Source organism: Myotis nattereri (assembly GCF_964212035.1).
Source record: "Myotis nattereri genome assembly, chromosome: 13".
NCBI classification, from domain to species: Eukaryota; Metazoa; Chordata; class Mammalia; order Chiroptera; family Vespertilionidae; genus Myotis; species Myotis nattereri.
The window spans coordinates 18,179,761-18,195,893 of NC_138088.1; the positions used below are offsets into that span (position 1 = coordinate 18,179,761).

Below are 16,133 nucleotides of genomic sequence, written 5' to 3' on the forward strand. Positions count from 1 at the left end.
ATGTTTTTCTCTTTGGCTTCATCCAGTTGAATCCTAGAAGGCAAAATTATTGCCCCTATTTTGATCAGCCCTGTAACAGGATTTACTGTTTGAGCACAGTATTAAGGAGTTTGAATCATATCTGGAAATCCCACTCCCAGAGCTCCTAAAGGCACCTGCAACTTTAAGCAGATGTTTTATAAGTTTATGTGATTGGTCAGAAACGAGAGTGTGAATGCTTTAGCAACAAAGCCAGTTGTTGGTAAAACAGTTCAGGTTATAGACTCACTGAGAGGTGCAGCAATTACACATGTATAGGGTATGATTTGCTCTAGTCTGCTCTTGTCTTTCTGCTTCTCTCAAAAATAAAAAGATTCAGAACATGGTGCAGTTAAGGTCAATACCAATACAGTACTCTTATGAGATTATTCATTTACCTTTACTTGAGGTCAGTAATTGGAATGTTTTAGTGTTGTAGTTATGTTTCATATTTGAAACAAATAGATCAAAGACTAAATTATGTAAATGGATAGTAAAATAGTTTAACTTCAATTTATTCAAGTCAATGAGAATATTGCTTTGAAATATTTTGCATAATTTCGTTCTCCAAAAGGGGGTAACACTTGTCAGTATATTGTATAGAAATATTATTCTGTTCATTTAACCTGCATTCTGCTTTCGCAGCCTTAATTTCAGAGATTCAGGTGATTGGAATAAAGTTTGATATGTAACTTCTAAAGTGCATTAAAAAAATATACCTCTGTAACTTATTACAATTTTTTTTTTAAAATACCTAGTTCTGTTTAATTTTCAGCATATATACTGGTTTAATGTCAGAGTCTTACCTCAGGAACTTCATTATGAAACAAGTTTCTCATAGACCCTTACTACTTTTGTTTTTTTACTGAACTGATATCTTAATATATTACTTAATCTCACATTATGGGCCCTTATGATATTTTCTTTTACTTTTATACAAACTTGTTCCTTTTCGTTTGTCTATTATATTTGTTATTTATATTGAATTTATTATGTATGTTAAATTCAAATTCTTATGTTAGATTTTCCTATTAAAAATACATATTAATACAAATATTCATTAATAACAAAAATATATAAATAACCACCATTGAGACTGAGAAGATGAACATTATTACCAATCTGTTAAGGAGCATTGTTTTCCTTGGACTGTGCCTCCATATCACCTCAAAGTATATAAATGATACTGCCTTAGGGAAGAAATGACTTAAAATTTAGTCAAAGATTAGACATTACCCAAAAATTGAATGAAGGAACATTTTACTTGACATTCTCAATTTGCAAAATTAAACATTGATGAGACTTTGGAGTCCCAAAAACTTTCCCTCCACTTTTGCTTCCTTGAATCTTTTTTTTTTTTTTTGAATTCTGCTCTAGCCTTTATTTTTATTTTATTTTTTATTGCTTAAAGTATTACAAAGGGTATAACATATGTGTCCATTTTATCCCCCCGCCCTAGACAGTCCCCCAGCCTCCCCTATCCCCCAGTGTCTTATGTCCATTGGTTATGCTTATATGCATGCATACAAGTCCTTTGGTTGATCTCTTACCCCCCTACCTCCTGCCCCCCAACCCTCCCCGGCCTTCCCGCTGCAGTTTGACAATCTGTTTGAGGCAGCTCTGCCTCTGTATCTATTATTGTTCAAAAGTTTATAATGGTCTCTATTATCCATGAATGAGTGAGATCATGTGGTATGTTTCCTTCATTGACTGGCTTATTTCACTTAGCATAGTGCTCTCCAGTTCCATCCATGACGTTGCAAATGGTAAGAGTTCCTTCCTTTTTAGAGCAGCATAGTATTCCATCGTGTAGATGTACCACAGTTTTCTAATCCATTCATCTGCTGATGGACACTTAGGCTGTTTCCAGATCTTAGCTATGGTGAATTGTGCTGCTATGAACATAGGGGTGCATATATCTTTTCTGATTGGTGTTTCTGGTTTCTTGGGATATATTCCTAGAAGTGGGATCACAGGGTCAAATGGGAGTTCCATTTTCAGTTTTTTAAGGAAACTCCATACTGTCTTCCATAGTGGCTGCACCAGTCTGCATTCCCACCAGCAGTGCACAAGTGTTCCTTTTTCTCCACATCCTCTCCAGCACTTGTCGTTTGTTGATTTGTTGATGATAGCCAGTCTGACAGGTGTGAGATGGTACCTCATTGTTGTTTTGATTTGCATCTCTCGGATGATTAGTGACTTTGAGCATGTTTTCATATGTCTCTTGGCTTTCTGACTGTCCTCTTTTGAAAGGTGTCTATTTAGGTCCTTTGCCCATTTTTTGATTGGATTTTTTATCTTCCTTTTGTTAAGTTGTATGAGTTCCCTATAGATTTTGGAGATTAGGCCCTTATCAGATATGACATTGGCAAATATGTTTTCCCACTGCTTCCTTGAATCTTGATTTCCCATTTTTACCATTCTTTGGACCTTTAAACAAATGATTCATTATCAAACTCAAATATCAATATTTTCAGATTCCCTATGTGCCATGGCTTGTTGATCTAATGGTAAAATTTATGGTACAGTCAGGCCTTTGATTTAAAAAGACCAGCTAAGAATCAGCCATATAACATAAAATAGTCTAAAAATTCATTTTCTAGTAACTCCCATTTCCTCTCAAAATTTGACATATTTATTTGATTCTCCATCTAGCTTTAAATAATTAGAGGGACTGAATTTTATTGTTTTGTGACCTTTTAAATTATTTTTTATTGATTTCAGAAAGGAAGGGAGAGGGAGAGAGAGACAAACATCAATAATGAGAGAGAATCACTGATCAGCTGCCTCCTGCACGTTCCCTACTGGGGACTGAGCCCACAATCTGGGCATGTGTCTTGACTGGGAATCAAATCGTGACCTTCTGGTTCATAGTTCGACACTCAACCACTGAGCCACACCAGCTGGGCTCTAATATCATTCTTGTTCAGCCAATACCATTTATATAATTCAGCTGGTTTTGTAACAGTTTTTGGTGTTTGTAATTAATATATGTCATGAATTTTATAAGAATTGTCTTTGGAATTTTGCATACTCAACAACTCACTTATAAATTCTTAGAGTTAATAAATTAGATGTACAGAAGTTGGCAAAAGTAAATTTATAGTTGTGAGTACACAAATCAGTTTATTCTTGTATTATTATTGTATTATTTTTATTAATATTAACCTATTTTGCCACCCCTGTATAAATTTAACTATACCTGAACCACTGTTTAACAAGTGGATATCTTGGAAAGCATATATGTAACTTTTCTCTTTCTCTCCTTGCACCTCAACCCCAACTCCAAAAGCATGAAAGAACAATATAGACCTTTACTCTAAAAACTTAGAAGATTGTATTGCACAGGGCACGTCACAAAGCATGGCACATTTTAAAATCCTCTTTAAACAGCTTTCTCATTGTTAAGGAGCTACTGTAGAACACACACATTCTCTGTTCTCTCTCTCAAACACTTGTGCATACATATGCATACATGCTTTCTCTTTCCTCAATTTTTCCTAACTTTGATATTTTTTTATTCCTCTCTGGTCACAGCTCTTTCTCCTTTTTTGTTCACCTTCCTATGGACTTCTTTTCTTCTATTTCTTTCCTTCTAGCTGTCTTCTTCAATATTTTTTTACATACAGCAATTTGGCATTCTCTTGGCCTCTCTTGCTCCCTCTCATTCTTCTCAATACAGCAGAGGTCGCGTATATAATCACACAAACAGAATATGTTATCCTTTAGCGGTCTGAAGGCTGCAAATATGGACATATCCCATTTAGTGCAGTAGAGGAGGGGTTACCTTCCTGGGGAAATCACACTAATTGATTCAGCACTGTAAAGTGTCATTAGAATATAGCCCCTGGAGATATGTTCCTACAGCAATTCTCAATTAATATACAACTGAAGGTCTGTTCGATGACATCTTTATCATCTCTGCAAACTTTATAATGGCCCTGGTGGTAGGGATGTTTAGGCCTAAACCATGACCCCAAATGGATCTCAGGCAGAGTCTCTCAAGCTGCCTTTTAAAAACCATTTATATAATCCCATGTTTATATATACTTTGAAAAATAATCATACACTTTGCTAGTAATCGAAAGACCTTCCAAAGAAAATGGGCCACTCACATCAGAAAACATCATAGAAGAGTTGATCCATACTTATCTGGTCAATTGATTTTCAGCAAATGGTTTAGAAACGACTGTATGTCCATATTTTTAAAAAATAAACCTTATCTCTATGTCACTATACACAAAATTGACTTGAAATGGATCACAGGCCTAAATGTAAAATCTATAACTACAAGTCTTCTAAAAGAAAATCCAAAGTTTAGTGGCTTAAAACAGCAATAATCATTATTTGTCTCTCCTGCTTTCCGTGAATAAGGAGTTTGGGAGCAATTTGGCTTGATGGTTCTGGCTCAGGTTTTTTCATGAGGTTGCAGTGAAATGTTGGCTAGGACTTTTGTCATTTAGCCTGTCTGAGAGTACAAGATTCATTTCTAAGGCATATACACCAAATAATTGGAAGCAGATAGTCAAACAAATATTTGTACAATGTACATTGTAGTCCTAGGAGGAAACAACCCAAATATCCTTCATTGGATGAATAGATAAACAAATTTGGTGTGTATATATATATGATGGAATACTGTTTGGCAATAAAAAGAAATACTGATTGATGCTACAACATGGATGAACCTAGAAAACATGTTATTTGAAAGAAGCCATCTTATATGGTTAAAATAGTGAATTTTAGCACAATAAAAAATAAGCCTCCAAAGGGAAAAATAAAGAAAGGAAAAGAAAGCTGTTCTGGATTAATGGATATTAAAAAGACATGACAACTAGATGCCATTTGTGATTGTGTATTACATCCTGGACTGGGGGAAATAGCTATCAAGGAAATCATTTGGGAGAGTTGACTAAATTTGAAAGTAGACTATGGATTAGATAATAGTATGTATTAAGTATCCTGGTTTTATTAAATTTATACTGTGGTATGTAAGAGAATGTCTTTGTAGGAAATATATACTGAAGTAATTAAGTATTAAGTGTAATATAACTTCAACTTTCAAAATAGTGCAAAAGAAAATATATATCTATATAAAATGATAAAACAAATAGGGTAATGTGTAAGCTATAAATGAATCTGAGTAAAAAGGATACAAGAGTTCCAATATGGGTCTTTCCACTTTTCTGAGTTGAAATTGTATCAAAATTGAAAGTTACCAACAAAACTAGATTTGTCTTTCTGTATCTTTTGAGTAGCAGCATTGTCTAGATGATTTTTAGAAAAATAATCTTAGATATGCTTCTGTGACTTAGCTGCCTCTGCCCTTTGATTTTTGTCTGTTTCTCAACTTCTGGATCCCAATATGTTATTTATTTTTATTTGCTTATAGCATTCTCTCCATAAGATTATTACATAATATGAAGTACTCAGCTTCTGTGCACATTTATTGTTCTGCCTAGTGATGGTATAACTTTGGGATACGATTCTCATGTGTATTTTTTCTTATTCACATGCTTTGTTTTTGCAGTATCTTGCATAGTGTAAAAAAATTATTTACTTCCTTTATTTTGAGAAATTAAAATATTACCTTCCGAGTGAAAGGCTTTGCTGCTCCTGTTTCATCCAACAGTATTTTTTTTACTGTAATTTGTGTTTAATCTCTTGGTAGAAGGTCCATTGTGGTATATGATCTAACCTTAATTTGAACAGATTGGGCAATGTGCTCATTTTTGTTGCTGGCTCAAAGAAATAATCTCTAAATGCTGTCAAGCAGGACCATACTTTCTGTCCATCACAAATGAGACAGAGAAGCCCTTTCCTAAGTGGGATCTGCCATTAAAACCTGGTACTGCTTTGTTGACATTCAACTATGGATTTTAACCTTTCTGTGGTTACTGTTTCATATGAACAAATAAATATTCAGTAAAGGCTATCAGTGGGCTTACTAAGAAGATCATGGTAATTCACTTGGTACTTGTGTTTTCAGTTGGTTAACTAGTTTTCTTTCCTTTGTGGTATATGATGGGATCTTCACTAGACAGAGGTAACCTATCGGATAGTGTGTACCTGGATGCTGGTGTGGTGGTGCTTGTTGGTTTAGTTTTCATGATATTTCTCCCAAGGTTATGTTTGCAATGCTGCTTATTATTTTGCACTTGCATGACATTATTACTTTGATCGTGCTTTGTTGCTTTGGGTTTTTGAAACCTCATATTTTTTTCTTTTTCTTTTCTTTCTTTTTCTTTTTCTTTTTTTTTTTTTTTTTTTTTTTTTTTTTTTGCACCAGAATAATTCCTTAAATATCTTTGGTTGACCCAGAACTTATGGAAATGTTTCAAATCTTAACACTTTATTGGATCCTTTTCAGTTTTTGAAAATATATTCAATGTCACTACTAAGTTTATAATTCAGCTAGGAATTCAGAAAACGGAGTAGGTTTGTTTAAGCATCCAGGAAGAGACCACTTGCCAGACAGACCATTACTGAAGCTGGTAATTAACTCTCTTTGAGTAATAGCTGCATTTTAGGAGAGTTTCATCAAATAGCTGAAATTAAGAGCTTCCACCATGGTAACAGTAAATATAATGAAATAAACTGATGTCTAGAGCTTGGCGTGCATGTATTTTAGAGATGCTGTTTACTCTGCAAGCTTATCTACATTCCAAAACTAAGATTCTTGGGGGTCATAGGAAAAATTAAAATTAGTATTTCAGAAATTAATTTTCTGAACGTTTATGTCAGCCTTGGTTGCTTACCTCTTCATTTTTAATCACTAGTAGTATAGTTTCTTAGTAAATTGGAACTGACCTCACTTTAGTTTTTTTATTTGTTTGTTTTTATTTTTTTCATATACTTCTATAGAAGAAGATGGATTGTTTTTAAAACTAAGAAACAAAACTAGCCCTGAACTGGGTTTGTAAATGGCAAGAGTTCATAAAATTGAAATTATTTTGCAATGTTCATAGTAAGCCAGTATTGAAGCAAACAAAATTATCTTTTGTCTTATAATTTTCATCATCTTGAAAACTGTAAAGGATCCATTAATTTGGAATGGCCATCAGAAAAATGCCTATGATAAATACCATAAAAGTGTCAGATAAATGATGATTCATCTTTAACTATTTGTGTTCTCATTCTACTGTATCTTCTTTTTATCTTTTGCTGGGACCCATATATTTAATAGAAAATTGCCCAGGAACGAGAAAAATTTGCTGATGAAGGCAGTATATTTTACACCCTTGGAGAATGTGGACTCATCTCCTTTTCCGACTACATTTTCCTTACAACTGTTCTTTCTAGTAAGTATAAGCTTTTCCTTTTGTGTGTGTGTGTTTGTTTTGTTTATAGGGAGCACACAGGACTATAAAAAGAATTAGGTTGATTGGAGGGCAGAACAAGACATGTTTGTAAAGTTAATTGATTATGTTACATAAAATTTCACTTATCTGGAATTCTCTGTAACTTGTGTTTAGAACCACTTGAAGAAGAAGAAAACTAAAGTATTCAGGTAAAGTTTTAAAAAAAAAAGCAACTATGAAGTTACAGCTACCTTTAACTGTTTGAAGCTCTGTATTCTGTTGCCTGCTCCTGTATAACCTTCATTAATGTTTCAACTTCCCCAAAAAAACACATATTGATCTATTGTTTCTCCCACTAAAGAAGAAAATTGGTTCAGTTCTAATTGTGTTTAATATTCTTTCTTAATCTTGGAGGATTACTATTTAAGACATAAAACTCAAGTTTGACTCATTTAGAGCGTTGATGAATTTCTGATTTTTTAAGCTAAACAATTTTGTTGATCAATATGCTCTATGTATTTATATATAAGCATATGTATTTATATATATATATGTTTTTATTTATTTTAGGGAGAGGGAGAGAGAGAGAAACATCAGTGATGAGAGAGAATCATCGGCCTGCTGCCTCCTGCACGCCCCCCCACTGAGGATCGAGACCTCAACCCGGGCATGTGCCCTAATGGGGAATCGAACCATGGCCTCCTGATTCATGGGTTGACACTCAACCACTGAGTCACACCAGCCATGCTCTATGTATTTATTAATTTTACTTCCCTTTAGTGTGATTTTTTAAAAACTATTGAGAAAAACTAAACAAAATGTATGTTTCTAGCTCTTTGCGTACACTCTAATAAAATTTACCTAAAATTGAAATTACTTTCCAGTGTTCATGTTAAGCCAGTGTTCCAACAAACAAACAAACAAACAAACCTAAATTGAATCAAACAGATCTAGTTTGCATGTTGAAAAGAGGGGATTCCCAGTTTTTTTTCCATCTGGGACATATCAAACAAAAGTAACCACCCTTTCCTTCCCTTCTCTAAGCTAGTCATCTGTAAAGATGGAACTATAAGACAGTTTCTAATAAATGACTTTTATAGTTCTTGTCATGGCTATGACCACTTTTACCCTTCTCCCCTCTGACTGACAGGAAAATGAAGAAATATAGACTAGGATGCCTTACCACACCTGTCTGTGGGTGACCAAAGTGTCTGAATAAATTCATGTGGTAGACCAGTGCTCTAGCACTGTAAATATACATTGATTTATTATGAAGTTCAAAATAGTAAACCAACTAAAAATGCATGTATGATCTTAAATGTGTAGTGTTAGTTATATTTTAAGGGCATGGGTTTTCAAAACAAGCTTCAGTTCAGATCCTGGCCTCACCAGTTCTTAGCTTTGTGATTAGGGACAAGTCAGTGAAGTTGTTCATCTGTTTTGTCTGTAAAATGAAGAGGGTAGTAATACAAAACCCACATTATTTATTTGAGGATTTGGGGATCATGAATATAAACAGTACCTAGTTCAGCCCTGGCTGGCATGCTCAATGGTGTAGCATCCGTCCAGGGTTTGATTCGTAGTCAAGGGCACATCCTGGGTTGCAGGTTTCGAGCCTCACCTCGATGAGGATATGTGCAGGATGCAACCAATTGATGTGTCTCTCACATCGGTGTTTTGTTTTTTTTTTTTCCTTCTCTCTCTCTCCCCCTCTCTCCCTCCCTTCCACTCTTGCCGGGAGCCGGTCCATGCTTGCTGTTTCAAGGGACCTGGCATATATGGCATACTGTTCTTAATATGTTTGCTCACCTTCTTGGCACTATGTGTTTTAACCAAGGTCTCTGAGAAAGGTTGTTTCCCCAGCTAGGGATTTTCCCCTGAAGTTAGGGAGGGAATAAAACCTCTTAACTAAGTGCCAGGCGGGTAATTAATCACTTTAACTACAAACAATCATGCTTAAGCTACATAATCTTTACTCCCTGGAATGGAGATAAGAAACGCCCTAACCTTTGTAATAGAGATTGATAGGATTGAATCAACTGGTATAAATACAGATGTAACAAGACAGCAAGACACAGAACTTAGAAGACAGAACCAAGAGAGACAGAGCCTAGGCACAGAACCTACACAGAACGTTCTCTAGAGACAGAAGAACTTCGCTGGAGAGAACATGGCAAAAGATCCTGGACAGAAACTGGCCTCAGAACCTAGAGACAGAACCTAGCGAGAGAACATGGCAAAAGATCCTGGACTGAACCTGACTACAGAAATTGGCAAGAGAACCTGACTAGAACCTGGTGACTGAACCTGGCTGGAGAACCTGGACAGAACCTGGCTGGAGAACCTAGCGAGGGAACATGGCTACAGAACCTGGCTGGAGACCCTGGAGAACCTAGCAAGAGAACATGGACACAGAACCTGGCTGGAGATCCTAACCAGAACTTCGCTGGAGATCCCTGACCAGAACTTGGCTAGAGATCCTGGCTAGGCTGCTGATCAACTGAACACTGTCTCTGTGTCATTCCTTCTTCGCCGACTCCGTCCACACCGTTGGGGACCCCTGGACCTGCTGGCGTTGGACCCCAGCACACTCTCTAAAAAAATCAATGGAAAAAATATCCTCAGGTGAGGATTAACAAAAAAAACCAGCAAAAAATAGTACCTAGTTCAGTGCATAGTATTTAGTATGTTTGCAATTTGTCTGGATTTCTATTCTTGATATCATGTCATAACATGTTATTGCATATCTAATTTTATTTTTCCCTTTTTTATTGAATTTATTGGAGTGACACTGGTTAACAAAATTATAAAGGTCTCAAGTGCATAATTCCACAACACATCATCTGTACTCTTACTGTGTGTTCACCACCCCAAGTCAAGTCTCCTTCCATCACTATCCTAACTATACCCTCTCCACCTCCCCACGTGCCTCTTCCTCCAACAATCACACTGCAGTTTGTGTCCATGAGGGGTTTTTCTCTCTCTCTTTTTAAAAATATGTTTTTATTGATTTTAGAGGAGGGAAGAGGGATAGAGAGATAGAAACATTGATGAGAGATAAACATCAATGGGCTGCCTCCTGCATACCCCCTACATGTGCCCTAACCAGGAATTGAACCAGTGACCTCTTGTTTCATTGGTCAACATTCAACCACTGAGACACACCAGCTGGGCTTTTCTCTCTCTTTTTTTTTTTTATTGTTCAATCCCTCTAACTCCCTCCACCCATTCCCCTCCCCCCCCCCAAAAAAAAACCTAAACAGCTATCAGCCTGTTCTCTTTCTATGAATCTGTCTTTATTTTGCTTTTTAGTTCACTAGATTCCACATATGAGTGAAATCATATGGTACTTGCCTTTCTCTGACAGGCTTATTTCATTTAGCATAATGCTCTCCAGGTTCATCCATGCTGTTGCAAAGGGTAAGATTTCCTTCTTTATTACGGCCATGTACTATTCCATTGTGTAAATGTACCTCAGCTTTAAAAGATCCAAAAATATTGTCATTATAAAAACCTAACAGAGCTCTGGCCAGTGTGGCTCAGTTGGTTGGAACATCATCCCATACACCAAAAGGTCTTGGGTTCAATTCCTGTCAGGGCACATACCCAGATTGCGGGTTCAATCCCTGGTCCGAACCCCAGTCTGGGCACTACGGGAGGCAACAGATTGATGTTTCATTCCCAAGTCAATGTTTCTCTCTCTGTCCCTCTCTCTCTAAAGTCTATAAAAGCATATCCTCAGTTGAGTTTCTTTAAAAAAACAACAGCAAAACCTAGCAGAATTGGTAGGGATTTTTAAATCATTTTTGTGACTTAAGATAGAATTAAAATTAAAGAGGCATGATGTGGCAGAAAAAGTACTACATTAAAGGAAGAGACTAACTTGGAAAGCTGCATTGCTGTATCATATGTACTGTGGAGGTAATCCTTGTAAATGTTTGTTGAGCTGAAATGAGATTTTAACTTATGCAGGATTACAAAACAGAACCTTCAGAAAACCTGGCATGTATTATAGCTCCCTTAAATGAAACATTTAAAAGCAGGTTAAAAAAAAAAGTCACCTTGGCCCGTGAGTTCTGGAAGCCTTACTTTTTGGTTCTTGGGTCCTATCTTAAACATGTTTTATAAACATAGTGATTTATAAAAGTGCTTAGTATTATGATGTCAAATACTTTCTGTTTTTGTCAGGAATGAGAAAATATAATAAGGATTTGATTTCAAGGTTTTCTTTTTATCACTGTTTTTAAGCATTTTGATTATTATATACCTTTAGTGTTTCTCAATGTTACTACTACTAATGTTTGGGCAGGACAATTCATTCTTGTGAGAGCTATCATGTGCATTGTAGCATGTTTAGCAACATCCCTGGCCTCTACCTACTAGATGCCAGTAGCATACCCTCACCCTTCTCCCAAATGTGACAACCAAATGTGTTTTCAGGATTTGCCAAATGTGCCCTGGGTGAGGGGTGAGGGGGCGTGGGAGGAGGAAGCATTCCTAGTAGACAACCAATGATGTGGTTTTCGGCATGTTGTTTTGTTTGTTTTGTTTTACTATGTGCCTTGATGTAGTGTTCTTCATGTTTCTTGTCTTGAAGTTGTTTGAACTTTTTGTATTTATAGGTTTATAGTTTCCATCTAATTTGTAATCATTTCAGCCATCATGTCTTCAAATACTTCTTTGCTTTTCTGTCCTCTCCTTTGGTGACTCTGATTACAATATATTTTCCTTACATCAACCTGATAATGTTTACACTATTATTACCTTCATTTTACAGACGAGGAAATGGAGACATAACAGAGGTTTACATATAAAAAACTTGCCCCGAGTCCCACAGTAAATAGGTGATGCAGGGTTCGAACCCAGGCCAACCACAGTATCTGGGCTCCTGTTGCTTTGTTTTACTGCTGTGGTCACATTTTCAGCATTGATAAGCCATAAGTTAGCATAGTGCCTCTAAGGCTGGACGGTGAAGAGACTAGGCATTAACTCTTCTGTAGATAATGGGCATGTTGAATGTCGTCCACTGCGTTGTCCACTTTTTCTCATAAGCCACAGGGGGAAATGTACCACAGAAGTTACACTGAGATCAGTTCTTTCCCATGTCCAAATTGCTGCTAGGATGATAGGAAGTGAGGCACTCATTGGATCAACTTCCTGTGAATTACCAGGGATCATTACAGTCTATGCACTAAATGGTGGACAACAGGGCCTGTCCTTGAGATTTCCAACAGACAACCAGCCAGAGCAATGTGAATGGCATAACCCTGATAATGCAGGACTGTCATATTTATTCTTAATTTATTTTATTTTTTAATTGATTTTAGAGAGAGGAAGACAGAAAGATTGATGTGTGAGAGAAACATTGATTGGTTGCCTCCCTCACATGCCTGGCTGGGGATGGAACCCGCAACGTGGGTTTTTGCCTTGACCAGGAATCAAGCTCACCACCTTTATGTATACGAGATGACATTCCATCCAACTGAGCCACTTCAGCCAGGCAGGACTGTCATATTTCTGATTAGCTGTTTTTTGCAAAATTAATTGGCTCAGTGTTCAAGAAATTACCATCATATTGAAGAATATGAACATTCTGCCCAACTGGATTGACATTTGGAAACTCAAAGTACTTTCAGAACTACACTATGTTGTCAAAAATAAAATTTGAGGAATACATATACATGTATATACACACACATATAGAGAGAGTAAATCATTAAATTTCTTTCTTGATTTATAACTACCTCTCCTAAAAATAAAATTAACAAAGCTGCTTCTCTAAAACATACTATCTATATATATAAAAGCCTAATATGCAAATTGTCCCCTCGGGTGTTCGACCGGGAGTTCAATTGCTTGCTATGATGTGCATTGACCACCAAGGGACAGTGTGAAATTAAGGAAGGCCCTGGCTGGCAGCTGGGTAAGGGAGGCCCTGGCCAGCAGCCAACAGCCAGGGAAGGGAGGCACTGGCCGGCAGCTGGAAGGCCTCGATCGGCCCTGATCACTGGCCAGGTCTAGGGACCCTACCCGTGCACGAATTTCGTGCACTGGGCCTCTAGTATAATATAATTTCCCACATTAAATAGAGCTCATTCTTCTCATTTAAACTTTTTAGAATTTTGATTTTTAGCTAAACAAGAATTTCTTGGACACACAACTAAGAACAATCAATTTGGTAACAATGTCTTGTGCTTATAATAAGCAGTGGCATATCATATCACTCTTCTCTGTATGTGCTTGGGATAATGAGAGCCTTCTTTGAACCTAAAATTTTAAACACCATCACACACACACACACACACACACCCCTCCTAAATCCCTTTCCTGCTTTGTTTTTTCTCCTTGGCAATTATCACTGTTCAACATTCTGTATTACTGATTGATTGACCTTGTTTATTATTACTTAGAATGTAAACTGCATGACACTGATCATAGGTTTGTGATAATATTCACTACAAACATATCTGGTATATATAAAGCATTGTGGGCAGGTAACAAAGGAAGACTATAATTTTTTTTTTCAATTTTCTCCAAAAGGAATTTTAGCAAACATAAGACTTGACTTTGCTGTTTATATCCCAGATTGAAATATAAGTTGTGTCTGAAGCTGCCACTGGGTGTGTTGGTTCTGGGGCCTCTTGGGAGGGACTCTGTTGCAGGCCAAATTTGATGTCTTCAATCTGCAGCCAGTACTCGTGGAAAGAAAAAATGTGTTTTTTAATTAATATATTTTCAAATAAGCTTGGTTTCTTATAATTCAGAATTTACATATTTGTATTCCCCCTTATTCTTAAGTCATAAATTATATTGCTTTATACTCCATCTCCCTGATCAAGTTTGATGGAATAACTTGAAGAATTTTCAACATTGGCTATAGCATTTGTATCAAATAGAATATTAAGTATTTACTAAATAAATATTAATAAAATAAATTCAGATTCATTCTAGGCAAGATAAAGAAACTGTTAATATAGAGTCTCTGATCTTTAAAGTAATTTAATAGGATTTGACTGAGAATATAGAAGAGTGGTTATTAATGGCTTAATTCTCAGCACTTACTGACTGCAACATTAGCTGATGGTCTTAAATCTAATAATAGAAGTCAGAGATTTTTCTCCATAACGTGGTACAGAAAAGGGTCATCAAGGTTTATCTAGATTGCTACATATTATTTATCGATTTCCATCACTTTGCTAGTGCTAAGTTTTACTAGATAATGCTAATATAATTTAGACTCTGAATTTTGGCCATTGACAATTATGAAATATTTATGTTGTGCTCTTTGTCTTCATATGTGTCCTAACTAACATTATTAACCCTGTGGGCTAATAACATAAAAACAATCCTAGAGAGAATAATATTCATAATAGGTGAATATTAAACATCTTCCTTGATATTTACTATTAATCTTTGAAAAGCTGTTAGAAAAATCTAAAGCAAAGAAATGCTATAGCGTGGATTCTGCTCTGATGTTATCTGAAGCTGGCCACTGGATGCGTTGTTTCTGGGCCTCTTGGGAGGAACTCTGGTGCAGGCCAATGTTACACACTGCCTGTGACAGTGTGTAACAGTGTCTAGTGCCTGGCCCTAGACAACCTGTTTGGAGCTACAAAGCTATCCACAGTTCGTGGCTGCCTCTGCTGGGCCTGGTTGTGCATGGAAAGGACCAAGCTGCATACCAAGGTCAGCTTTTATCAGCCCTGGGCCTGGGAGCAGGTCAGCTAGAGTCCCAAGGCATCCCGAGGTCTGCCTCCATCTGCCTCTGCCTGCAGGCTGCCTATTAGGCTTAATCAGTGAAAAGGCCTCTGCAGTCCTGGAGTTCATGAGGTAGCTTCTCAGTGAGTCACCAGGTAAGGGCGAGTGGTGTTCACCGGACTGACACAGGTTCACACTCGGTGCCAGTGCAGGGTGGAAGGCCACTCAGCAAAAGTCACCAGGTTTACCAAGTCTAGCTGACACCCCCTGGGTACTCCCACATCTTTGTGTTGGGGCAGGTTCTCAGGGAGTCATCAGGTGAGGCCAGCAGAGTTTATCAGGCCCAAATAGAGCAAGATTTGGCCATGTGAATGGAGGGCTCTGCTGCAGTCAGGCATACAAGGGAAAAATGGCCCCATCCTAGAGCCAGACAGTTCAGTCTGTCTCAGATTCTGCCAGGAGCCAAATCTCAGCAGGGCAGGGCCTCTGGGAGTTGAGAGGATGGGCCTAGTGGCTCTTCCGTGAGGGGCAGGTGCTGGTCAGGCTTGGGCGAATGTGGGATGAATGGCCTCTGCCCTTGTCCCTGAACCACACAACTCAATTTGTCCCAGCTTCCGCCCAGACCTTGGCAGGATGGAGCCACCAGGAGTCAGGAAGGGAGTGGATCTCCCATGAGGGGGAAATGCCAGTCAGGTGTGCAAGGAAAGTAAGAGGAATTGCCCCTGCCCCAAATCCACACAACTCAGTTACTGATGCTCCCTGAGTCCGCCCAGGTCTCTACACCCCAGCTGAGACAGCTCACTCCTCAGCAGGGTACAAACTCCACAGGGCGGGGTGACAGGGAGTCCAGAAGGTGGAGCTATTGATCCCCCAGGCTGGGGGAGAGTTCTCCCCGAGAAAGATGGCATCTGCAGTGTGGGAGAGGGCTCAGCACTGGGATTCTGGCGGCTGTTTCTCCAGCTCTCTCCCCAGAACCACAAACACGAGTTCTTCAGTGATTCTAGTCTGCTCTGCCCTCCCTTTACCGGAGCCCAGGGGGGAGTGGCTGTGAATGTGGTCTTGTATTGGCCCTTTAAGAGGGAACCTTTCTCTAGCTGCCTCTGGTCTCTTCCTGGT

General features: G+C 37.8%; 1 protein-coding gene across 3 annotated transcripts in view; it reads left to right on the forward strand.

Moving 5' to 3' along the window:
- Window positions 1-16,133, forward strand: part of MICU1 (mitochondrial calcium uptake 1) — a 168,791-nt gene that overhangs the window by 64,064 nt on the left and 88,594 nt on the right. For all 3 annotated transcript variants that reach the window (XM_081105258.1, XM_081105260.1, XM_081105259.1), the window contains one exon: window positions 7,205-7,319. In XM_081105258.1, the coding sequence (XP_080961384.1) occupies window positions 7,205-7,319 (115 nt within the window). The remainder of the gene's footprint in view (window positions 1-7,204; window positions 7,320-16,133) is intronic.